Source organism: Pelophylax lessonae, assembly GCF_965119305.1.
Source record: "Pelophylax lessonae genome assembly, chromosome: 6".
NCBI classification, from domain to species: Eukaryota; Metazoa; Chordata; class Amphibia; order Anura; family Ranidae; genus Pelophylax; species Pelophylax lessonae.
This window is the reverse complement of record NC_138773.1, coordinates 311977751-312004213: the sequence shown is the minus strand read 5'-3', so window position 1 is coordinate 312004213 and position 26463 is coordinate 311977751. Positions and strand designations below refer to the sequence as shown.

Sequence of the window (26463 nt, the reverse complement as noted above, 5' to 3'; positions counted from 1 at the left end):
GAGAGAGACATGTGGCACTCTGTGTGAGAGAGACATGTGGCACTCTGTGTGAGAGAGACATGTGGCACTCTGTGTGAGAGAGACATGTGGCACTCTGTGTGAGAGAGACATGTGGCACTCTGTGTGAGAGAGACATGTGGCAATCTGTGTGAGAGACATGTGGCACTCTGTGTGAGAGAGACATGTGGCACTCTGTGTAATAGAGAGAGAGACATGTGGCACTCTGTGTAATAGAGAGAGAGACATGTGGCACTCTGTGTAATAGAGAGAGAGACATGTGGCACTCTGTGTAATAGAGAGAGAGACATGTGGCACTCTGTGTAATAGAGAGAGACATGTGGCACTCTGTGTAATAGAGAGAGACATGTGGCACTCTGTGTAATAGAGAGAGAGACATGTGGCACTCTGTGTAATAGAGAGAGAGAGACATGTGGCACTCTGTGTAATAGAGAGAGAGACATGTGGCACTCTGTGTAATATAGAGAGAGAGACATGTGGCACTCTGTGTAATATAGAGAGAGAGACATGTGGCACTCTGTGTAATAGAGAGAGAGACATGTGGCACTCTGTGTAATAGAGAGAGAGACATGTGGCACTCTGTGCAATAGAGAGAGACATGTGGCACTCTGTGCAATAGAGACATGTGGCACTCTGTGCAATAGAGAGAGACATGTGGCACTCTGTGCAATAGAGACATGTGGCACTCTGCAATAGAGAGAGAAAGGGGGCACTCTGTGCAATAGAGAGAGACGTGTGGCACTCTGTGCAATAGAGAGAGACGTGTGGCACGGTGTGCAATAGAGAGAGACGTGTGGCACGGTGTGCAATAGAGAGAGACGTGTGGCACGGTGTGCAATAGAGAGAGACGTGTGGCACTCTGTGCAATAGAGAGAGACGTGTGGCACGGTGTGCAATAGAGAGAGACGTGTGGCACTCTGTGTAATAGAGAGACATGTGGCACTCTGTGTAATAGAGAGAGACATGTGGCACTCTGTGTAATAGAGAGAGACATGTGGCACTCTGTGTAATAGAGAGAGACATGTGGCACTCTGTGTAATAGAGAGAGACATGTGGCACTCTGTGCAATAGAGAGACATGTGGCACTCTGTGCAATAGAGAGAGACATGTGGCACTCTGTGCAATAGAGAGACATGTGGCACTCTGTGCAATAGAGAGAGACATGTGGCACTCTGTGCAATAGAGAGAGACATGTGGCACTCTGTGCAATAGAGAGAGACATGTGGCACTCTGTGCAATAGAGAGAGACATGTGGCACTCTGTGCAATAGAGAGAGACATGTGGCACTCTGTGCAATAGAGAGAGACATGTGGCACTCTGTGCAATAGAGAGAGACATGTGGCACTCTGTGCAATAGAGAGAGACATGTGGCACTCTGTGCAATAGAGAGAGACATGTGGCACTCTGTGCAATAGAGAGAGACATGTGGCACTCTGTGCAATAGAGAGAGACATGTGGCACTCTGTGCAATAGAGAGAGACATGTGGCACTCTGTGCAATAGAGAGAGACATGTGGCACTCTGTGCAATAGAGAGAGACATGTGGCACTCTGTGCAATAGAGAGAGACATGTGGCACTCTGTGCAATAGAGAGAGACATGTGGCACTCTGTGCAATAGAGAGAGACATGTGGCACTCTGTGTAATAGAGAGAGACATGTGGCACTCTGTGTAATAGAGAGAGACATGTGGCACTCTGTGTAATAGAGAGAGACATGTGGCACTCTGTGTAATAGAGACATGTGGCACTGTGTGCAAGAGAGGCATGTGGCACTGTGTGCAATAGAGAGACATGTGGCACAGTGTGTAATAGAGAGGCATGTGGCACTGTGTGCAAGAGAGGCATGTGGCACTGTGTGCAATAGAGAGACATGTGGCACAGTGTGTAATGGAGAGAGGACTGTGGCACTATGTGTAATTATTATTATTATTCAGGATTTCTATAGCACCAGCAGTTTACGTAGCGCTTTACAGAGATGCACGTGGCACGGTGTGTAATAGAGAGAAGCATGCGGCACTGCGTGTAATAGAGAGAAGCATGCGGCACTGCGTGTAATAGAGAGAGACATGCGGCATTCTGTGTAATAGAGAGAGAGACATGCGGCACTCTGTGTAATAGAGAGAGAGACATGCAGCACTCTGTGTAATAGAGAGAGAGACATGCGGCACTTTGTGTAATAGAGAGAGAGAGAGAGAGACATGCGGCACTTTGTGTAATAGAGAGAGAGAGAGAGAGACATGCGGCACTTTGTGTAATAGAGAGAGAGAGAGAGAGACATGCGGCACTTTGTGTAATAGAGAGAGAGAGAGAGAGACATGCGGCACTTTGTGTAATAGAGAGAGAGAGACATGCGGCACTCTGTAGTAGAGAGAGAGACACATGCGGCACTCTGTGTAGTAGAGAGAGAGAGACACATGCGGCACTCTGTGTAGTAGAGAGAGAGAGACACATGCGGCACTCTGTGTAGTAGAGAGAGAGAGACACATGCGGCACTCTGTGTAGTAGAGAGAGAGACATGTGGCACTCTGTGTCATAGAGAGACATGCGGCACTCTGTGTCATAGAGAGACATGCGGCACTCTGTGTCATAGAGAGACATGCGGCACTCTGTGTCATAGAGAGACATGCGGCACTCTGTGTCATAGAGAGACATGCGGCACTCTGTGTCATAGAGAGACATGCGGCACTCTGTGTCATAGAGAGACATGCGGCACTCTGTGTCATAGAGAGACATGCGGCACTCTGTGTCATAGAGAGACATGCGGCACTCTGTGTCATAGAGAGACATGCGGCACTCTGTGTCATAGAGAGACATGCGGCACTCTGTGTCATAGAGAGACATGCGGCACTCTGTGTCATAGAGAGACATGCGGCACTCTGTGTCATAGAGAGACATGCGGCACTCTGTGTCATAGAGAGACATGCGGCACTCTGTGTCATAGAGAGACATGCGGCACTCTGTGTCATAGAGAGACATGCGGCACTCTGTGTCATAGAGAGACATGCGGCACTCTGTGTCATAGAGAGACATGCGGCACTCTGTGTCATAGAGAGACATGCGGCACTCTGTGTCATAGAGAGACATGCGGCACTCTGTGTCATAGAGAGACATGCGGCACTCTGTGTCATAGAGAGACATGCGGCACTCTGTGTCATAGAGAGACATGCGGCACTCTGTGTCATAGAGAGACATGCGGCACTCTGTGTCATAGAGAGACATGCGGCACTCTGTGTCATAGAGAGACATGCGGCACTCTGTGTCATAGAGAGACATGCGGCACTCTGTGTCATAGAGAGACATGCGGCACTCTGTGTCATAGAGAGACATGCGGCACTCTGTGTCATAGAGAGACATGCGGCACTCTGTGTCATAGAGAGACATGCGGCACTCTGTGTCATAGAGAGACATGCGGCACTCTGTGTCATAGAGAGACATGCGGCACTCTGTGTCATAGAGAGACATGCGGCACTCTGTGTCATAGAGAGACATGCGGCACTCTGTGTCATAGAGAGACATGCGGCACTCTGTGTCATAGAGAGACATGCGGCACTCTGTGTCATAGAGAGACATGCGGCACTCTGTGTCATAGAGAGACATGCGGCACTCTGTGTCATAGAGAGACATGCGGCACTCTGTGTCATAGAGAGACATGCGGCACTCTGTGTCATAGAGAGACATGCGGCACTCTGTGTCATAGAGAGACATGCGGCACTCTGTGTCATAGAGAGACATGCGGCACTCTGTGTCATAGAGAGACATGCGGCACTCTGTGTCATAGAGAGACATGCGGCACTCTGTGTCATAGAGAGACATGCGGCACTCTGTGTCATAGAGAGACATGCGGCACTCTGTGTCATAGAGAAACATGCGGCACTCTGTGTCATAGAGAGACATGCGGCACTCTGTGTCATAGAGAGACATGCGGCACTCTGTGTCATAGAGAGACACTCTGTGTCATAGAGAGACATGCGGCACTCTGTGTCATAGAGAGACATGCGGCACTCTGTGTCATAGAGAGACATGCGGCACTCTGTGTCATAGAGAGACATGCGGCACTCTGTGTCATAGAGAGACATGCGGCACTCTGTGCAATAGAGAGAGACATGCGGCACTCTGTGCAATAGAGAGACACATGCGGCACTCTGTGCAATAGAGAGAGACATGCGGCACTCTGTGCAATAGAGAGAGACATGCGGCACTCTGTGCAATAGAGAGAGACATGCGGCACTCTGTGCAATAGAGAGAGACATGCGGCACTCTGTGCAATAGAGAGAGACATGTGGCACTCTGTGCAATAGAGAGAGACATGTGGCACTCTGTGCAATAAAGAGAGACATGCGGCACTCTGTGTCATAGAGAGAGACATGCGGCACTCTGTGTCATAGAGAGAGACATGCGGCACTCTGTGTCATAGAGAGAGACATGCGGCACTCTGTGTCATAGAGAGAGACATGCGGCACTCTGTGTCATAGAGAGAGACATGCGGCACTCTGTGTCATAGAGAGAGACATGCGGCACTCTGTGTCATAGAGAGAGACATGCGGCACTCTGTGTCATAGAGAGAGACATGCGGCACTCTGTGTCATAGAGAGAGACATGCGGCACTCTGTGTCATAGAGAGAGACATGCGGCACTCTGTGTCATAGAGAGAGACATGCGGCACTCTGTGTCATAGAGAGAGACATGCGGCACTCTGTGTCATAGAGAGAGACATGCGGCACTCTGTGTCATAGAGAGAGAGACATGCGGCACTCTGTGTCATAGAGAGAGACATGCGGCACTCTGTGTCATAGAGAGAGAGACATGCGGCACTCTGTGTCATAGAGAGAGACATGCGGCACTCTGTGTCATAGAGAGAGAGACATGCGGCACTCTGTGTCATAGAGAGAGACATGCGGCACTCTGTGTCAGAGAGAGAGACATGCGGCACTCTGTGTCATAGAGAGAGACATGCGGCACTCTGTGTAATAGAGAGAGACATGCGGCACTCTGTGTAATAGAGAGAGACATGCGGCACTCTGTGTAATAGAGAGAGACATGTGGCACTCTGTGTAATAGAGAGAGACATGTGGCACTCCGTGTAATAGAGAGAGACATGTGGCACTCCGTGTAATAGAGAGAGACATGTGGCACTCCATGTAATAGAGAGACATGTGGCACTCTGTGTAATAGAGAGCCATGTGGCACTGTGTGTAATGGTGAGAGCCATGTGGCACTGTGTGCAATAGAGAGGCATGTGGCACTGTGTGCAATAGAGAGGCATGTGGCACTGTGTGCAATAGAGGCATGTGGCACGGTGTGTAATGGAGAGGCATGTGGCACTGTGTGCAATAGAGAGGCATGTGGCACGGTGTGTAATGGAGAGAGGCATGTGGCACGGTGTGTAATGGAGAGAGGCATGTGGCACTGTGTGTAATGGTGAGAGCCATGTGGCACTGCGTGTAATGGAGAGAGACATGCGGCACTCTGTGTCATAGAGAGAGACATGCGGCACTCTGTCATAGAGAGAGACATGCGGCACTCTTTGTCATAGAGAGAGACATGCGGCACTCTTTGTCATAGAGAGAGACATGCGGCACTCTTTGTCATAGAGAGAGACATGCGGCACTCTGTGTAATAGAGAGAGACATGTGGCACTCTGTGTAATAGAGAGAGACATGTGGCACTCTGTGTAATAGAGAGAGACATGTGGCACTCTGTGTAATAGAGAGGCATGTGGCACTGTGTGCAAGAGAGGCATGTGGCACTGTGTGCAATAGAGAGGCATGTGGCACGGTGTGTAATGGAGAGAGGCATGTGGCACGGTGTGTAATGGAGAGAGGCATGTGGCACTGCGTGTAATGGTGAGAGCCATGTGGCACTGCGTGTAATGGAGAGAGACATGTGGCACTGTGTGCAATAGAGAGGCATGTGGCACTGTGTGCAATAGAGAGGCATGTGGCACAGTGTGTAATGGAGAGAGGCATGTGGCACTGTGTGTAATAGAGAGGCATGTGGCACGGTGTGTAATTATTATTATTCAGGATTTGTATAGCGCCAGCAGTTTACGTTGCGCTTTACAGTGTTAGAGGGAGACAATACAGTTACAATACAATAGAATACAAGAGGATTGAGAGGGCCCTGCTGAGAAGAGCTTACAATCTAATGGGGTAGGGCAGGTGGTACAAGTGGTTGTTATTATTATTATTCAGGTAATGGAGAGAGGCATGTGGCACTGTGTAATAGAGAGAAGGATATGGTATTGTGTGCAACAGAGAAAAGCATGTGGCCTGTTGTGCAATATAAAGAGGCATGGGGCAATACTGTAAGTGTAATAGAGAGACAAATGTGGCACAGTGTGATAGAGAGAGGCATGTGGCACTGAGTGTAACAAAGAGAAACACTTTAAGCATTATAGGGGTACAAATCTTTTTTTTGGTATCTTTTGCCTTAAGCTTTTTGGATTGTACAACCACACTGTAAATATGAGGAAAGCTACAAAGCTTCAGTTTACATTTCTGACAATCGTCGCTTGAGCGCTGCGTAGAGAATATTTTTCATACAGAATTTCAAGGTTTGGTAAATCCTAATGACTATTAACCGGCTTTTAATTACTTGCCAATTTTACAATACTGCACCGTCTCCTTATTTCTGAACGCCCGGCTACACTCCCTCCCACCCTGCCGCTCCATTGTTATAGCACAATAAAATAAAGAACAAGACAGCACAGGCTACCTGAACCCTGGAAATGTCGCTTTCTGCGTATTCCATTAGCAGCGATAAGTGACGAAAACCCGTTACACTTTTAACACTCGGCTTCCCGTGTCACAGTTTAACTTTCTGGCATTAAATCTAGCACAGTTACATGCCGCAGTCTCTTAAGTGAAAAACCATAAAAACGTTACTTAGACGCCCCCACTCTGCCCCTTTATTAGTTCACAAAATGTCTCCCCACTGGAGTGTTAAATTAAAACCTCAGGCACTGATGTACAGATAGCAGTTTCTGCGTGACGTGGGGGGAATAGAGAAGGAGGTTCACAGTATGAGCTAAAACAGATCTTTACTACACAAAGGAAGCCAATATATGGAGGGTAATGCACCCCCTGAAGACGTTAATAAGGATATTAGAAGTCAACTAGCAGTTCTGTGACCACATAAAAGCATGAGACCGCTGGCTTCGAGCTTCGATGCATACTACATGGAGCTCCGAGTTGACTTCTCAAATCCATATAAATAATGGTTGGGAGTGTTTACCCGCATGGGGATGCACAGATGTTCCCGTGCTTTCCCGTACAGAAAGTCTCATTGATGTCACTTGGGATGCAGCGGCTTCATGGACACAGCCGCTGCTCCCAATCTCACATCCTTATGGGTGCACCTTCCTGAACGCAGACAGTGTGAGGTTTACCTGTGCATGCCTGTGCAGGGTAAACACAGACTAGCACACCGTGTACTCTATAGTACAGCGGTCACCAACTAGTGGTTCTCAGCTTGGTATATAACCCCCCTCTCTGCTCTAGGTAATCAGTTTAGTAGCAAGCAGTATTAGAAGTAGGGATCAACCGATTATCGGCACCACTGATATATCGGGGGCCAACATGCACTTTCCCCCATATATCGGAATCGGCTCCCGAGGTTACCGATATTGCCAATATTTAGGGAAAGTGCTGTACCGGAGTGATGCCTGCAGCTAGAGGCACCACCCCGGTACCGGCGTCCATAGCCGACGGTCGACTGTCTTGTAATGACAACCGATGCGGCTGAGAAGCCGCTCGGCTGTCATTACAAGGGGCGGGAGGGGACGTCCCCCCTCCCGCCGCCATCCGCGGCTCGCCCGGGTCTCCCCTCCCACCGGGAGACCTGGGCATCCTACCTGCACGGCTGCCAAGCAGAAGACCTGATCAAAGCCTCATTCAGCTCTGATCGGGTCTACATGTAAAAAACCCGGAAGTGATGTCATACTCTGCGCCACATTAAAAAAACTGACAACATTCAAAACAGCCAAACTTGGCATTTTGAATGCTTTTCAGTGCAGAGGAGGGGTTTAGGGTCTTTTAGACCCACAGATCCCTCCACAAGGAGCACCTGGTAAAAAAAAAAAAAAATTTACATGTCCGAAAATATAGGCCGATACTGATATCCGATGACCAAAATATCGGTATCGGCATTAAAAAAAACGATATCGGTCAATCACTAATTAGAAGTATCAGTACTCCATAGAGGGGTGGGTGCTGTGTCCATCTCTGAACTCAGAGAAATGGATTTTGCGGTAAGTACAAAAGTCCCATTTTCTCTTTTGTTCATCGACGGACACAGCGCTTCATAAATCATAACTAGTAGGACATCCAAAAGCAGTGCAAAAAGGAAAATGAGGGGTGGGGAAAATAACCCAAGGCTAAACATAAGTGTACTTAACCAGAACACCGGAACCTTAACCGGGTCACAGGAGCCCCATCTGAAAAAATAAGTTTAAAGAAAAAAAAACCCTCAAGAGGGAACAGCCCCTCTTAAACAGCAGCCTGCAAAACTAAAGAAGCATCCGCAGATACCAAAGTATCTATCATAAAGGATTTTTTTAAGGTATGCACTGACGACCAAGTGGCTGCCTTGCAAATTTGTGATATTGAAGTCTGATGACGGAAGGCCCAAGAAGCACTTAGCGCCCGAGTAGAATGAGCCGTGACAGGGAAAGTTGGAACCTGACCTTTAACCGCTTTACCACTGCTCACATTGCTGCTACTGCAGCAATGTGGCTCGTTATCGTCCAGCGGCGTAGACCTACGTCGCTGGACTCCCCCCCTTGTGGGCGGCGCGTGCCGCCGGAGGCTCGCTCCCGCTGTTTTCAGTCACAGCGGGAGTCAGGCCAGGGGAGGAGCGGCTGCGATCGCCGCTGCTCTTCCCCGATCGTCGGGGAATCTAGTTTGGAGATCCGCCCGCCTGTGTAAACAGAGCGGGCGGATCTCCTAAGTGACAAGGAGTGACAGATTGCAGTGTTCAGCATAGCTGAACATGCGATCTGTCCTTGAGTCACTCAGTCACCTCCCCCCCCCCACACGTTAGTAAGCACCAGGCATAAATTAACCCCTCCCTCTCCAATAAAGTTAACCCCTTCCCTGCCAGTGTCATTTTTACAGTAACAGTGCATATACCGTATATAGCACTGATTACTGCAGTAATGTCACTGGCACCCCCAAAAGTGTCAAAAATGTCAGTCAAGGGTCCGATCTGTCCGCCGCAATGTCGCAGTCCCGCAAAAAAAAATAATCGCAGATCGCCGCCATTACGCGTTAAAAAAAAAACACCAAAAATTACAGAAATCTTTCCCTTAGTTAGTAAACGCAATAACTTTTGTGCAAACCAATCAAAATATGCTTATTGTGATTTTTTTTTACCAAACATAGGTAGCAGAAAACAAATTGGCCAAAAATTTAAAAAAATTTAGATTTTTACATTTTCTGGGGGGGAATTTCATATAAAAAAAATGTTAAAAATATTGTTATTTTTTCAAAATAAACGCCCTTTTTTTGTTTATAGCGCAAAAAGTAAAAATCGCACAGGTGATCAAATACCACCAAAAGAAAGCTCTGTTTGTGGGGAAAAAAAGGACGTAAATTTTGTTTGGGTACGGCGTCGCACGACCGCGCAATTGTCAGTTAAAGTCGCACAACGCCAAATCGCAAAAAGTGGCCTGGACGTAAGACAGCAAAATCCTCCGGTGGTAAAGTGGTTAATGGAATCACCATCTGCCTGAGCCATCAGATGAGATGGACATGGTAGCCGAAGACGTAGCCAGCCCTTTTCTTGGTCCATCCGTAACCACAAAAACCAAGTCTGATCTCTAAAAGGACTCAATAGTTGCCATATACACCTGAATCACACAAACCACATCCAAGGTATGCAAAGCAAATTCCCTGGGATAAGCCATCTTGGAACACAAGGAAGGCAACAAAATGTCCTCATTCAAAAGAAAGTCAGAGACAACTTTGGGCAGGAATGATGGACAGGGATGAAGAACCACTTTATCACCATGGACCACTGAATAGGGACTGCGACAGGATAATGCCAATTCCGATACCCTGTGGGCCAAGGTAATAGCCACCAAGAATGTCACCTTCTGCGATAACGTAGGCAAGGGAATCTCCTTAATATTCTCAAATGGAGGTTTCTGGATAACCAAAAGTACTAAATTTAAATCCCATGGCGGCAAAAGAGACCGTACAGGTGTGTTCACATGTTGAAACCCCCTGAATGAAGGCAGGAACTAAAGAGTGCGTGGCTAGGAGTCGCTAAAAGAAGATTGTCAGGGCAGACACCTGGCCCTTGATGTTACTCAAGGCCAACTTCTGATCATTGACCTGTTGAAGAAAGGTTAAGATCCGAGCCACAGAAAGGATCAAGTATGACTCACACCAAGAAATGTACGCTTTCCACGTATGATGTAATATCTTGCTGGAAGACGTATTCCTCGCCTTCACCATAGTAGGGATCACTGATCCAGACAGACCTCTATCCCTCAGAACCTGGCATTCAATAACTAAGCCATTAAAACCAGCGACTGTAAAGCAGGATGGTAGATCAGCCCTTGGGACAACTGGTCTTCTCTGAGAGGAAGCCCCCCAAAGGACATTTATGGCCACCAGAACTGATTGGAAGATCCTCGCAATAATTGCGGAGGAAGCCTGAGCCTTGGAGGATACTGGCCTTACTGTGGCCCTTGAACGCATGCGGCGTCTGCCAGAGGAACCGTGATCTCACCATGCACCTCGGTATCCTCCTGTGGAGCCGAACCTGCTAAAGGAGCTGCATGTAGAACTGTGCAAAACAGAACTGTCTTGAAGGTGGATACTACCAGACTCAGAACCTGAATGCAAAATGGGAGAGAGAACTATCTGTGTGATAGCAGCTGATGAATCAAGGCCTGTTGTTCTGAGGTTTGTCCAGAGGAAGGACCACCCTGGTCAGAATTAGAATCAGACCTAGGTAAATCAATTCCCTGGACAGGGATAAGGGGGACATTAGGTAGTTCAGACATCACCTGAACCTTTGCAAGAATTAAGTCAGCACAAGGAGACTCAGGACCTAAAAAAATCTGAAAAGGACAAGCTTTGTCCCCCTTTCTGGGTACCCCCAAAATAATAATTTCATGGATCCCCTTGATGCTCATGAAGGAGGTCCACAAGACAGGAAACCAGCAAAGATGTCCCCCAACCACAATAATGCGGGAGGGCAGACCTTCATGCTGAAGGGGTCTTGTCTGCCGGTCCGGAGACGCTAGCTGTAGGCTTACCAGACCAAGGATGCTTGAAACCTCCCGGGGAAGATTTGAAAGATCTATTTCCCCTATTCTCCATCCCAGAAGCACAAAATAATTTTCTATGTGCTGAGAAGGAGGGCCCACGTCTGCAATGCGGCTCCTTCCCTTTCCTAGACTATGGCAGGAAGGTACTCTTCTTCCCCGTGATACCCTTAATGATGTCATCCAGGGTAGCACCAAACAGGCGATCGCATTGAAAGGGCAGATCAATGAGAGCTTTCTTGGAGGCTTGGTCTTTGGACCAATTCTTAAGCCACACCACGTGCCTAATCACCACCGCTGAAACAGAAAGTTTGGACAGCACAGAAGCTGTATCCAAAGCTGCATCACCAAAAAACTGCAGGCAATGGACCAACTGGTCCGCTAAATCAACATAAGCAGCGGGGACATGCTCACCCCCCAGGCCCTGGCGCAAAAGCTTGGCCCATGCAGTTAGGGTCTGAGACACCAGGGCTGGGGTAAAGACTGGTCGCAATGTCGAACCAGCCATAGTAAACATGCTGCGTGCCACAGCCTCTGCTTTCTTGTCAGCCGGGTCCCTAAAGGACGGGGACTCCTCTACTGGACACATGGTTGCTTTTGGAGTGCAAGGTGACTTAGGCGTACCAAACGACACAGCCACATCTGTGGCTACATCAGCCACATCCTCCATTTTTAAAGACTGCAGTGATAAGTGCGTCTACCAGCGCTTTTTAACTTGCTGCTGCGACCATTGAGGAATCATCCTTACTATCGGATGGATCAGGGGGTGTAATATTAAGCCCCTCTGGACGGGCCATGTCCACGGCAGGATCAGGCTCAGAATGAGATGAGACAGACTGAGCAGGGGAAGGCGGGGGGACGCTTCCTCCTGGGCCTTTGCCCTTATGCCACTTCCACCTGGGACAATAAGGACTGCAGGACCGCCGTCAGTGCAACCATGGTAAGCTGGGGTTCCGAGGGACCTGCCACCTCCAAAAAGGAAAAAAAGACCTTGCAGTACAAAAACAATCTCTTGGCACCACTAAAGGATCCCCCCCAAGGCTCAGGGTACCTATCAGCAGAGAGAGAGATAACCAGGACCCCCAAGGACTCACCCTACTGATCAGAGGAGTGCCGGGAATTCGGACCAAGCATCACCATGGACACCATCCCTGTTCATATGTCCCAGGCACGGGAAGAGGAAACTGTGGAGGAGGAGCTTCGGCATCCCCACGAGGCTTAAGTCATTTGCAGCGGCTCCTAGACTAAAGGAAAATGGCCCCCGTGATGTCATCAGGCTACACAAACATGGCTGCCAGCTGGAGATCAGCCAGACTAAGGGCCATCATAAGCTACAGATGCTAAAGCATGCTGCCAGGATCTTTCCTGCGCCCTCTGCAACGCTTTACACTCTGCAAGGGGACCCCCCCCCCCTGAAGGTAGGACACACGTTAGGGAGATTCCTCTGCGAACTCTGCACCGGTCTCTGCACTGGGACCCCCCTGCACTATACCCACACTGCAAACAGTAGGGAATCCACCTAGGGGTCTCCTACACTGGGACCCCTCCAGACTACCAGGGCAGGACGTACACTATCACAGGGCCCTTACAGAGTGGGGATAGCGGGGGAGACCAGAGGTCTCTGCTGCATCCTCTGCCCTGGGATACCCACCAGACTTCAGGTCCAGACAGGGGGGAAAGTGAGTGGGGGAAGCCCAGCTCACTGAGGGATTTAAGGATAGCAGGAGGGAACCTGCAGGCAGGTCGGATCATCCCTGGAGGTTACCAGCGTTCACCCCAAAAAACCGGCAAAAGGGGAGAGGGGGGACTGTACTTACCCTTCCATGGTGTAGGTAATGCACCAGACAGAATCCTCGCCACCGAAGTAGGGGAGCTGTCAAGTGACCGATTTAGACCGACCCCCGACCGTATGCGACCCTGCGAGGCGTTTAACTTGCGGGCCAGCCTCTGTCCGTGAGGCTATGTTGTCCTACTAGACGAATTAAAACTGATTACCTAGAGCAGAGAGGGGGGCGTAGCCAGGTGTTATTTGTTCTGCCTAGTCCTACTCCTGGAGGAGGCAATATAACCCAGTAGTTATGATTCATGGATTTATGGCTGTGTCCGTCGATGAACGAAAGTGAAATGAAGGTGGTCCCCAGGGGTTCTGCCGCAAATCATCATTGCGGCGGATGTATACCGACCAACTTTGTTTCCAGTGTTGTTCTCAATGTGCACTGACAGTCAATACTATCAGCGCGCATGGATACCCTATGCTTCTGTAATTCCGGCTCTGTGTGAACTCAGAGGGAGGCGCCAGGAGTAGTGCAGGGAGCGGGAGGTGAAGAAGGTGGGGGCATCCAATGGCAGTGCTGATCAGACTGTGGGAGGGAGCACTGAGCTAGAGCACATGGCTGCAAAAGGAGAGGAGATCCAATGATGAGTCTGTGTAAGGCAGCAGAGTGATGCAGAGTGTGGGGGGGGGGGGAGGGGTTGGGATTGGGGCAGAGAGCCAGAGCATTTTGTGTATAAGGGCAGCAGTGTGATCCGGGGGGGGGGGGGGAGGCAGAGACCCGGAGCATTGTGTGTATAAGGCAGCAGTGTGATCCAGGCGGAGGGGGGCAGAGAGCCGGAGCAGTGTGTGTATAAGGCAGTAGTGTGATCTAGGGGAGGGGGGGGGGCAGACAGCCAGAGAATTGTGTGTATAAAGCAGCAACGTGATCCAGGGGGAGGGAGGCAGAGAGCCGGTGCATTGTGTGTATAAGGCAGCAGTGTGATCCAGGCGGAGGCGGGGCAGAGAGCCAGAGCATTGTGTGTATAAGGCAGCAGTGTGATCTAGGGGGAGGGGGCAGACAGCCAGAGCATTGTGTGTATAAAGCAGCAATGTGATCCAGGGGGAGGGAGGCAGAGAGCTGGAGCATTGTGTGTAAAAGGCAGCAGTGTGATCCAGGAGGAGGGGGGCAGAGAGCCGGAGCATTGTGTGTATAAGGCAGCAGTGTGATCCAGGGGGAGGGGGGCAGACAGCCAGAGCATTGTGTGTATAAAGCAGCAACGTAATCCAGGGGGAGGGAGGGAGGCAGAGAGCCGATGAATTGTGTGTATAAAAGGCGGCACTGTGATCCAGGTGGAGGGGGGCAGAGAGTGTATAAGGGAGCATTGTGTGTGTATAAGGCAGCAGTGTGATCCAGGGGGGAGGGAAGCAGAGAGTCAGAGCATTGTGTGTATAAGGCAGCAGTGTGATCAAGGCGGAGGGGGGCAGAGACCTGGAGCATTGTGTGTATAAGGTGGCAGTAAATTCCCAGCAGTGTGATCCATGGGGAGGGGGCAGAGAGCCGGTGCATTGCGTGTATAAGACAGCAGTGTGATCCAGGGGGAGGGGAGCAGAGAGTGTATAAGGGAGAATTGTATGTATAAGGTAGCAGTGTGATCCAAGGGGAGAAGGGCAGAGAGCCAGAGCATTGTGTGTATAAGGCAGCAGTGTGATCCAGGGAGAGAGAGGGAGGCAAAGAGCCAGGGCATTGTGTGGATAAGGCGGCAATATGATCCAGGGGGAGGAAGCAGAGAGCCAGGGCATTGTGTGTATAAGGCAGCAGTATGATCCAGGGGGAGGAAGCAGAGAGCCAGGGCATTGTGTGCATAATCTCATTCCTTCAGGTCAAATGAAGCTGCCCATTTTTCTTGGCATAAAGTCCCAAATGATAGACTTCAGTAGAAATGACTTTTAAAATTAATGTCCCGGGGGACATGGGGGGATTCCTCTATCCCCCTCGTTTGTATGGATGTATAAATCTGCTTGGCCAGCTCAAAGTTTGTACACACAGGCAAAATCCCAGTTCCCCAGAACTGAGTAGTAAAGCACACACACTGGGCTATCAATACACATTGAAAACCAAGAACAGACACAGTATATCAGGCTAGGAAAGTCTGAAGCTGCCTCATTCACCTTGTGTAATCACCATACATCTCAGGAATGACACCCTCAGCCCTGCCAAGCTCCACCATACATCCATCTCTCATCCAGCACCTGCCAGCATTGATGAAATAAAAATAAAAAGCTCAGGCGGCCATATTTTATATTTTCGGTTGCATAGCGCTCATCCAGTTGCTGCTGCGTACAGCTGCAGAGGATCCTCAGAGAGACGTCAATTGTTTATCATCACAAATAAAAAAATGTATTTATGGATTTGCTGCTGGGCCTCTGCAATAGAGACAAAGGTCTGCAGTATTTGGGGGACTACATATAGCAGCAAGTCTTTGTATAATCACTAAAAATAGTAAATAAGGTGAATCTGTGTTCATGCTTGCTGGACTGGATGAATAAAATGTACTAAGCTTTGCCTCATTCTCTAAACTAAGTGAGCGTTTCCCTTACTGAGCATGTTTTACTCTTTTAAAAGAATCAACTCAGGCTCGGTTCACATTTATGCGATGCGGGAAGGCTGCGAATTCGCAGCCTGTTCCCGCATCGCACACGCACCCCCGGCAGTTCACACTGCCATATGCGATACGCTGGGGGTGTCAATGTAATCTTAACGACACCCTCAGTTTGATCGCATATCGCAGTGCGATCGTGCAGTTCGCACAGGAACGGATCGCACAAGTGTGAACCGCTGTGCGATCCGATCCTGATGCGGCTGCAAAAATGCCTCCTGTGCGTGTTTGCTCCGGGTGCGATGCGAATTTAGCCATACAAACTGTATGGCTAAACTCGCACCGCACAGCTGATCGCATGTAATGTCGGAGCAGTGCGCTCCGACATTACATGCGAACCCGGCACTCGCAGAAGTGTGAACCGGGGCTCAGTGTCTGAGTTTTTTTTTTTTTAAAGTATATACACTTTATAGACAAAAATCAAAAGGGCACAAATGCCTAGTGCGCTACCGGATAAAACTTTATTGAAAAAGAAAAAATTAGGGGTGCATATGCACAATAGCCAAAGACTAAGACAGCAGTATAAACCAGACCCCCACGTGGCAAGGTACCCTCATATGGATAAGTATCATCACAATTCTGGCACCATCAAGATTGTGGGGACAGCTTAACCACGGGTGGTATTTGATCACCTGTGCGATTTTTACTTTTTGCGCTATAAACAAAAAAAGTGTACATTTTGAAAAAATAACAATATTTTTCACATTTTTTTATATGAAATCCCCCCCCCCCCAAAAAAAATGGAAAAAACTGAATTTTTGTAAAATCTTACCGTAAAATTCCTTTCTCTGAGTCCTCCGACAGTCGCCGCCACTTCATAATCTTCACTAATGGGGGTAATTGACCTTTGCTCCGCAGGAGTAGCTAGGCAACAAGATTTGTTAATATCAAAGCTTTTAGCATATCACACCCCTAGGGGGTGGTCCCCTCAGTCAATACCTCCCTGCTTCCTGCATTCTCAACTCAGTTTCAGTAGCATAGCAGTAGAGTACATAAACAAACCCCAAAAGAGGGGCGGGGCGGCGACTGTCGGAGGACTCAGAGAAAGGAATTTTACGGTAAGATTTTACAAAAATTCCGTTTTCTCTTGCGTCCTCCGACAGTCGCCGCCACTTCATAATCTTCACTAATGGGGACGTCCCAGAGCAGTGTAGACATGAGGGGTGGGAAAAACGCAGCCGCGCCTAAAGCAACGCAGTACCCACATCAGAAAAAGGAACCTTACCAAAGTAAGAGAACCAACTGGGCAACAGGAAAAACGTGCTCAACAGGAGCAACAACCCAGGAAGAACAAGTAACCTAGGGGTAAAAACACCCCAACAGCCAAGGACCCAAACAAGGGACCCTAAGGCACTGCCGCACTAAGAACTTTACGGCCAAAGGAAGCATCTGCCGATGCCTGAACATCCACCTTGTAAAATTTTGAGAAGGTGTGAACGGACGACCAAGTCGCCGCCTTACACACCTGGGCCACAGAAGCCTGATGACGATAGGCCCAAGACGTACTCAGAGACCTGGTAGAGTGCGCCTTCACAGGGAAAGGAGGAACCTTCCCCTTCAAAGCATAGGCTTGCACAACGGTCTGTCTGATCCATTTGGCGATGGTCGCAGCCGACGCCGCCATGCCCTTCCGAGGTCCCTCTGGAAGGACAAATAGAGAATCTGACTTGCGAAAGGATTTAGTCGACGACAGGTAAACTCTGATCGCCCAAACCACATCCAAGGAATGCAAAGCCACCTCCTTTGGATGCTTAGGCTTCGCACAAAGCGAAGGTAAGACAATGTCATCATTGAGGTGAAATTCCGAGATCCTCTTCGGAGGAAAAGAAGGGTTAGGTCGTAAGACCACCTTATCCAAGTGAATCACCAAGTAGGGAGAGCTGCAGGACAAGGCCGCCAGCTCCGATACCCTGCAAGCCGAAGTGATCGCCACCAAAAAGGCAACCTTCTTGGACAACAGAGACAACGAGATCTCCCTGATCTTTTCAAAGGGAGCCTGTTGTAACACGGACAGAACCCATTTCAAGACCCATGGAGGCAAAGGTTCCCTCCTAGGAGGGGCCAAATGTCGCACCCCCTGAACAAAAGGTGCTAACCAATGAATTAGACGCCACAGGGCATTGAAAAAGAACGGCCAGCGCAGAAATCTGACCCTTAATTGTGGGCAGCGCCAAACGCTGGTCCACTCCAGTTTGGAGGAAAGCCAACATTCTCGACACCGAGTATGAGCGAGGGGAATACCCCCTGGACTCACACCAGGCAAAGAACGCTTTCCAAGTACGGTAGTAAATTTTTCCCGAAGAGGCTTTCCTAGCCTTTGATCAAAGTGGGAATGACCTCAGGGGAGAGACCCCTATCCTTCAGGACCTGGCTTTCAACAGCCAGGCCGTTAAAGCCAGCGACTGTAAAGCAGGGTGGAAAATCGGTCCTTGAGACAGGAGATCTTCTCGAAGAGGCAGACGGAGCCACGGAGCGTCGACCGCCAGATTCACGAGGTCTGCGTACCAAGACCGGCGAGGCCAGTCTGGCGCCACCAGAATCACCGTGTGCGGTTCCGAGGCCAACCTGCGAAGAAGCCTGGACAGCAGCTGAATCGGTGGAAAGGCATACATCAGACGATACTGATGCCAGGGCGCCACTAACGCGTCTGAGGCGTCTGCCCGAGGATCGCGCGTCCTTGCCACGAACCTTTCCACCTTGTTGTTTAGACGAGACGCGAACAGGTCCACATCTGGGGAACCCCACTTCGCGCACAACATCTGAAAGACATCCAGGTGAAGGGACCATTCTCCCTGGTCCAGGGTCTGGCGGCTCAGATAATCCGCCTGCCAGTTCTCCACCCCCGGAATGTGAACTGCAGATATCGCCGGGACGTGCATCTTGGCCCAAGACAGAATGTCGGCTACTTCCCGAGCCGCTCGGGCACTCCTGGTGCCCCCTTGGTGGTTGATGTAGGCCACCGCTGTGGCATTGTCCGTCTGCACCCGAACCGGACGGCCCTGAAGCCTGTCCGTCCAATGCAGAAGGCAGAGATTTATCGCTCGCAATTCCAGAATGTTGATCGGAAGGGAGGATTCCTCCTCCGACCAAGTTCCCTGGGCGGACAGAACGCCCAGAACACCACCCCAGCCCGACAGGCTGGCATCCGTGGCGATTACCGTCCACGACAAAGGACAAAAGGACTTGCCCCCCGACACCGCCGGGGACTGGAGCCACCATAAAAGACTCCTTCGGGTGAGGCGGCCCAATGAAATCCGCAGATCCAGAGATTGCAGACGCCTGTCCCACTTGGCCAGGATCTCCGCCTGAAGATCCCGCGTGTGAAACTGGGCGAAGGGAATCGCCTCGAAAGCCGAGACCATCAATCCCAGACACCTCATACACGTCCGGAGGGACGAGCACTGATTGTCCCTGAGGGACCTGACTTTGTTCTGAAGTGTCCGAAGCTTGTCTTCCGGCAGGAAGACCTTCGCTTGAACAGAGTCCAGGATCATCCCCAGGTAGGGGAGACGAGCCGACGGACACAGCGTTGACTTAGGAAAATTTATCGTCCAACCGAACTCCTGCAGAGTCTGCATCGTGATGGACAGGTCGTTCACCAGGCCCTGACTGGTCGCAGACCGAATCAAGATATCGTCCAGATACCCCAGGACAGAGATGCCCTGGGCTCTCAATAAAGCCAGGACCGGCACAAGCACCTTGGTGAAAACCCACGGAGCCGAAGCGAGACCAAAGGGTAAGGCCACGAACTGGTAATGATCCTCTGCAATGGCGAATCGAAGGTACCTCCGGTGACCCTCGAAAATGGGGATGTGAAGGTACGCATCCTTCAAGTCGATGGAGGCCATGAATTCCCCCGGAACCAGGGCAGCCACCACCGAGCGCAGGGATTCCATGCGGAACTTGCGAACCCGCACAAAGCGGTTCAGAGCCTTTAAGTCCAAAATCGGACGTACCTTGCCCTCCTTTCTGGGCACAGTGAACAGATTGGAATAGAACCCCCGAAATCTGTCCCGATGAGGTACCGGAACCACCACTCCCTGGTCCCGCACCGCCAGGTACAGATCCTGCAAGCGCTCCGGAGACAGCTGAAGATTTGAGGGAAAAAATCTGCCCGCCGGCCGAGAGAGAAACTCGATCTTGTATCCAGATCGAACGATTTCCTGAACCCACCTGTCCCGAATGCGGGCCAGCCAAGGTTGAAGAAAACCGAGCAAACGTCCCCCCCACCCCGGAACCGGGTGAGGGCGCCCCTTCAGGCCGAATTGGCATGGGCAGCGGACCCGGACTGGCCGGACTTCTGCTTACCCGCCCACGGCTTTTTCTGGGAGCCTTGGCCCTTGAAGGGCTTGCCCTTATATTGCGACCGAAAGGCACGAAAGGACCCCTGAGAGGGTCTAAACGAAGTATTCTTCTTACCGCGAACAAACTTATTCTTGTGAGTTTGGGGTAAGAGAGTGCTCTTACCCCCGGAAATTCCCTTTATCAGAGTATCCAAAGACTCGCCAAAAAGGCGAGATCCCGCGTAGGGCAAATTAGCTAAAGTCTTGCGAGATGATTGGTCAACCGACCAACATTTCAGCCATATCAGGCGACGGTTCAATACCGCCACACTTGAGAGGCGTGCAGCCAAAGGGACTAAATCCAAGTCCGCATCGCACAAATACATGACACCCTGATGAATTTGATCCACCATAGCCAATGTTGTTGGTGGAGCAGAGTCAGCCACCAGGGTGCGCCTGAGCACCTGCGCCCAATCCGCAATAGCCTGGGCTGCCAAAATGGAAGCAAAAATAGGCTTCAGCATAGAACCAGCAACCGTATAAGCATGACGGGCAAGAGATTCCAATCTCCTGTCCGTAGGGTCCCGGAACACCGGGGTATCCTCAGCAGGGATCGCAGTGGATTTGTTCAAAACCGCCACCGCGTGATCCACCTGTGGTGGGTGTAAAGGGATAACGCAGCTTGAACTTACTTGGCACAGTAAATGGCTTCTTTAAATTGCGCCATTGCTCATCAACAGCGCGCTGAAATTCCGCAGGGCAGGGAAAAACCTGCGCTGTTTTGCGTTTCCTTTGCGTCCCATAAGAGGACATCAAAGCAGGAGGACATGGTTCATCCTGCAAACGCAGTGTTTCCTTGATAGAAGCAACCAACTCATCCATGAGTGCAAACTCTTCAGGCGAGCCAGGGGGAGAATTATCAACCCCTTCCACCTCAGCCTCCCCCTCAGACCCCCCAAGGTCCAGAGATGAGCGAGACACTGAGAAGGGCACTCCAGCCATAGCAGCCCCATCGCCCTCTGAATCAGAGGAAATAGACAATCTGGGCCGTTTTGCGGATCGATCAGCCATTAGCATCTGCACCTGAGAAGCCAGGTTCGCTACAATAGCAGCCAGATCAGCCCCCTCGGGGGATGCAGCAGCCCCTTGGCCCCCCACCAGGGTGGGAAGAAACTTGCAATCCTGAGAATCCATGCCCCAGCAATTATTGAAAAAAGGAGGACTGCCCCTTTAAGACCGCGGCGAGCGCAGCCCACCGCACACTACTGTATGTACCGACCCCCACAGGGATAAGGACACTGAGCAAGCAATTACAGGAAAAAGTAAAGGTAAAAACCTGGAGAGACCACACAGGCTGCTGCCACCGATCGCTGTTCCAGAGCAAAAGGAAGTGATGACTGACCGCCCTATAAAACCTATGCAGGCTACACAAACATGGCCGCTCGGCTGAGGCCTTTTAGGCAATGAGAAAATGGCGCCGACATGTGGCCGTACGATCGATCGCCGCCAAAATGGCGGCGTTTGGCGCCAAAACACAGCGCCTCACCACACAGGGCCGGTCACCATAATTTTGCCGCAAAAAAATGGCGGGACGCAGTAGCGGCCGCCGCACAGCATGTCCAAAACCCAGTCTGCCCCATACTCTCACATAGCAGAGCGGGAGAGCCCCCCCCCCCGCAGCCCACAGAAAGGCAGCTATTCCACACAGGAATCTGACAGGGAGCTCAGCAGATACACAGACATGCAGGGTCACACAGTCACAGACTGACACCCAAAACAGACAGGTCCCCACATAGAATTGCACTTACCAGTCCGGACAGCGTGGGGAGCCTTCTCCAGCGACCAAACCACTGCACTGAGGACAGGGAGTGTCGCAGTCAGGACGCAGTGGAACTGCGGTGCGAAACCGCAAATGGCGTCCGGTGAGGTAGCCACCTCACAGACAGCATCCCTGCAGCGAACAGGGATGGGTCGTTCAATATGCCAGGGAAACCTGAGCTGAACGCTCGATGGCAGGCTGGGAAGCCCCTGGCCCTGAACCCTGGGATCCAGGGTGGCCAGTCCGAGACCCAGCTCCGCATGATCATCTTCATCCGAAGAAACTAAACTAATGCTGATAAAAAGAACAGCTAAGTAAAAGAAAGAGAAAAATACTTCAAATAAAATCAAAAAGAGGATAGAAGGCTGAGACTGAAAGCCCCAGCACAGGATCAGCCAGCTACTCCTAAGCTAGGCATTAGAAACTGAGTTGAGAATGCAGGAAGCAGGGAGGTATTAACTGAGGGGACCACCCCCTAGGGGTGTGATATGCTAAAAGCTTTGATATTAACAAATGTTGTTGCCTAGCTACTCCTGCGGAGCAAAGGTCAATTACCCCCATTAGTGAAGATTATGAAGTGGCGGCGACTGTCGGAGGACGTAAGAGAAATCAAAATTTTTTTACATTTTTGGCCAATTTGTTTTCTGCTACCTATGTTTGGTAAAAAAAAAAATCACAATAAGCCTATTTTGATTGGTTTGCGCAAATGTTATTGTGTTTACTAACTAAGGGAAAGATTTCGGTCATTTTTTTTTTTTTAACGAGTAATGGCGCGATCTGCGATTTTTCTTTGCGGGACTGCGACATTGCGGCGGACAGATGGGACCCTTGACTGACACTTTTGGGGGTACCAGTGACATTACTACAGTAATCAGTGCTATACATATGCACTGTTACTGTAAAAATGACACTGGCAGGGAAGGGGTTAATTTTATTGGAGAGGGAGGGGTTAATGTATGCCTGGTGCTTACTGACATGTGTGGGGGGAGGCAACTGAGTGACACAAGGACAGATCGCATGTTCAGCTATGCTGAACCCTGCAATCTGACCCTGCCTGTCACTTAGGAGAACCGCCCGCTCTGTTTACACAAGCGGGCGGATCTCCAGACTCGATTCTCCGACGATCGGGGAAGAGCAGCGGCGATCGCCACCGCTCCTCCCCTGGCCTGACTCCCGCTGTGACTGAATACAGAGGGAGCAAGCCTCCGGGGGCGAGAAAGGGGAGTGTCTGGCGACGTAGGTCTACGTCGCCAGACGATAACGAACCACTTTGCCGCAGTAGAGCTCTAGTGAACAGTGGCAAAGTGGTTAAAGTGCTATAGAAGGCAGTTTTTTTCTTTTTAACCACTTACCCACCAGGCCTATTTTTGACACTTGGTGTTTACAAGCTAAAATCCTTGCTAGAAAACTACTTAGAACCCCCAAACATTATATATATATATATATATATATATATATTTTTTAGCAAAGACCCTAGAGAATAAAATGGAGATTATTGCAATATATTTTATCACACCGTATTTGCGTAGCGGTCTTCCAAATGCAATTTTTTTGGAAACATTACACTTTTTAGAATTAAAAAATAAGAAACCAGTAAAGTTACCCCAATTTTTTTCCATAATGTGAAAGATAATGTTACGCCGAGTAAATAGATACCCAACATGTCATGCTTCAAAATTGCGCACACTCACGGAATGGCGACAAACTTTGGTACTTAAAAATCCCCATAGTCAACACTTTAAAAATTGTACTATTGGTGTGAAAATTCCAATAAATATATCTTAAAATAAATAAATAAATAAATGCAAAAACAACTGCCTCTTTGGTACATTTGCCCTTTCCAACCCCAGTAAGTGCCTCCTTTCTCAATCTTCAATGTGCCGGTCTGTCCACTGTCATAAAACCTTCAAATAGATGGGCTGCTATGCCTGTGTTTCCGAAGAAAAAAAAAAAAAGGTGCCCACAACTTTTAAGACGCGGCCGCAGGCAATTTGCATGATCCTATTGGCCATGCGTTTTCCCTGCAGTTCCTGCACTGCGATTTTACATGCTTGAGGGTGCCATTCAGAATGAATGGCAGGCCTGTGCGTTTTCACTGTGGGTATCGCTGCGATTCCCGCACCCGCAGAAGTATGAAGTACATAGATGTAACTCACTATCCTGGAAGTTCATGTTTTTCTGCCTGACCAAAGCCTGGAAGTCTTCCACCGGATTCACACTGCCCACCTGAAACAAGAGGATATCGGATTATCACAAATACAAGGTCTTCAGTCATTTTCACCAGCAATGTCGCCTTTGCTCAGCCCGATGCAGGTGGGTCCCCTTCTGCATCCTGTGGTAGTGATCAGGTGGCTGTAGAGCCGCTCTGATCACTTCTACTGAAAAGCTCATCCCTTGCTGGAAATTTTGGTACAACAGTTATTATCCTGGTACAGCCACTTCAACACGTGGGTTGAACAGAAAAAAAATTACATGATTCCACCATCCACACACTGAATTACCCCCACTGAGGTATTGGATTCTGACAGCAGGGAGACATCCCACCATCAGAATACACTGATCAGCACTGCCCACTATAATTTTATGATAGATCAACCTTTGTACAAGCACCCTGCCCAAACATGGATCGAAATTCATCTGGTCCCTCCTGAACCGTCCAAATTTTGATCCATGTATAGCCAGCTTAACACTCAAGAGTCTCACAGTCGAAGCTCTGGACAGCCTTAATAAGCTTTGTAGGGCTTAGAAAATCCCGGCAATTAGCTGCGAAAGGCTCCTCTATTAAAGGAATGGGAGGCAGCCGACTCCTGCACGCTTATAATCGCTCATGCAGCAATCACCTGAGTAATCAACCCTGCGGGCAGGCTGTCTGCATCCAGTGCTGATCACTCACAGGTGGTTGCTCCATGAGTGAGTACATTCAAACAGCCGCAATTAGCTGAAGGAATCAACAGGCTCCTATTGTTTTCAATTTGGACTGCCTCCAGCAGCTTATCGCTGGTAACTCCATGTGGGGGTTCTCTCATCTAAATCGGTGTTGGAACCTTTCGCAGTTGTGAATGCGGTCTTACCTGTGTACCTGTTCCTGGGCAGTGACAATCAAGCAAATATAATATTAAGAAGGAAGTCAATAGTATATACTGGGCTACTGTTAGAAACCACAGGACCCCATACAGCCAATGCTTCAGTTGTGAATGAACACAATGAGTGATCAGTACCGATCACTCATTCTGTTCATTCAGGAAAGGAAGTGGCTGGTAAATATAACATTTACAAGACCCTTCCCCCACTCTCTATTTTGAAGGATCCCATTGTGTGCTTACAGCTGCCAACGGTAAGGAGAGGAGGGAAGCTGGGAGCACAGAAGGGGCCTGGGCAGCAAGGGTAAACGTATGGTGCACAGGGAGGGTGATCGGTGTGGAAAGGGGGAAATTACTGGAACTGATCCCCTGCATGGCTCTCCCTGCAGCAGCTGAAAGCCAACAGGAGGGAGAAGAGAGGAATCCAGCTTTCAGCTGCTGCAGAGAGAGCCATACAGGGGATTGATTTCAGCAATTGCCACCCCCCCCAATATTCACCCCCCCTCCAGTTCATTCTACTGCCTGGGCCTTGTACCCCCTTATTCGTGTGTGTGTGTGTATATATATATATATATTAGGGATAGGCCAATATGTTTTTTTCAGGGCTGATACCGATATATTGGTCACGGCGTATCGGTATCGGCCGATATTTTGTACATCCTATGTCAAGGTCTGATACTAGGGCGGCACGCGCGTGGTGGATTCATATAAGCCTTGGCTTAATTCCCTTCCTTCCCTCCTCCGCATTACATATATTCCTTCTCTTTTTCGCTCATATGATGCCCAGTTTACACCCCTTCATGTATTTCATGTATTACACTGTACCGCTCATTTTGATTACCTGTTTTTCACGTGTGTCCTTACGGAATCACTAGTTTTGTTTTTTTTTTTTCACTGTTATTGCATGGTTGCTTCTGTGCTCCTGATGCTCCTGATGAGTTCTAGCAAATAAGATGCCACATATTGACATTGCTTGTCAACCCCGCTCATTGCCCTACCTTACCTACCAGTTTTTACTTATCCCGTTGATGGATGTTGGATGACGGATCCCCCCCCACATCCTTCTGTATGTATTATTGCATTGTATTTCTTGATATACGATACTATGTTACTACTACAGTTCCTCTTGTTTGTTATCTTTGAAAACTTAATAAAAATTCATAAAAAAAAAAAAAAAAAAAAAAAAGGTCTGATACTAGTCTTCTCCTCCTCCAACCATTAGGTAGTGATGCTCATGTAAGGGTAAAATGATGTCACATAGCATAATTCTGTTTAGAAATGTTATTGAATATGCCACTCACATATGTGTACAAAAGATATAAGCAATTCCACATTAGCGGATCTGCTGGCAGATCAGTATCTCTCACCCACTTGCAGTACGTGATAGCCGATGATACCGCTCTGTCCGGCACCCACTCGATACCGCTCCGTCTCTCACACGCTCCGTTTCCCACCCACCCGATACTGCTCCGTCTCTCAACAACTTGCCGTAAGTGACACCTGGGTGATACCGCTCTGTCCGGCATATGATCTCGGAGGTCACGTGGTCTTACGGCAAGTGGGTGAGAGACTGAGCAGT

The 26463-nt window shown here is 49.5% G+C and overlaps 1 protein-coding gene across 1 annotated transcript in view; it reads right to left on the bottom strand.

Moving 5' to 3' along the window:
• XRCC5 (X-ray repair cross complementing 5) overlaps positions 1-26463 on the bottom strand; it is a 157767-nt gene that overhangs the window by 15988 nt on the left and 115316 nt on the right. Inside the window, exon 15 of the mRNA XM_082261803.1 lies at positions 23961-24030. Within this exon, the coding sequence (XP_082117929.1) occupies positions 23961-24030 (70 nt within the window). The remainder of the gene's footprint in view (positions 1-23960; positions 24031-26463) is intronic.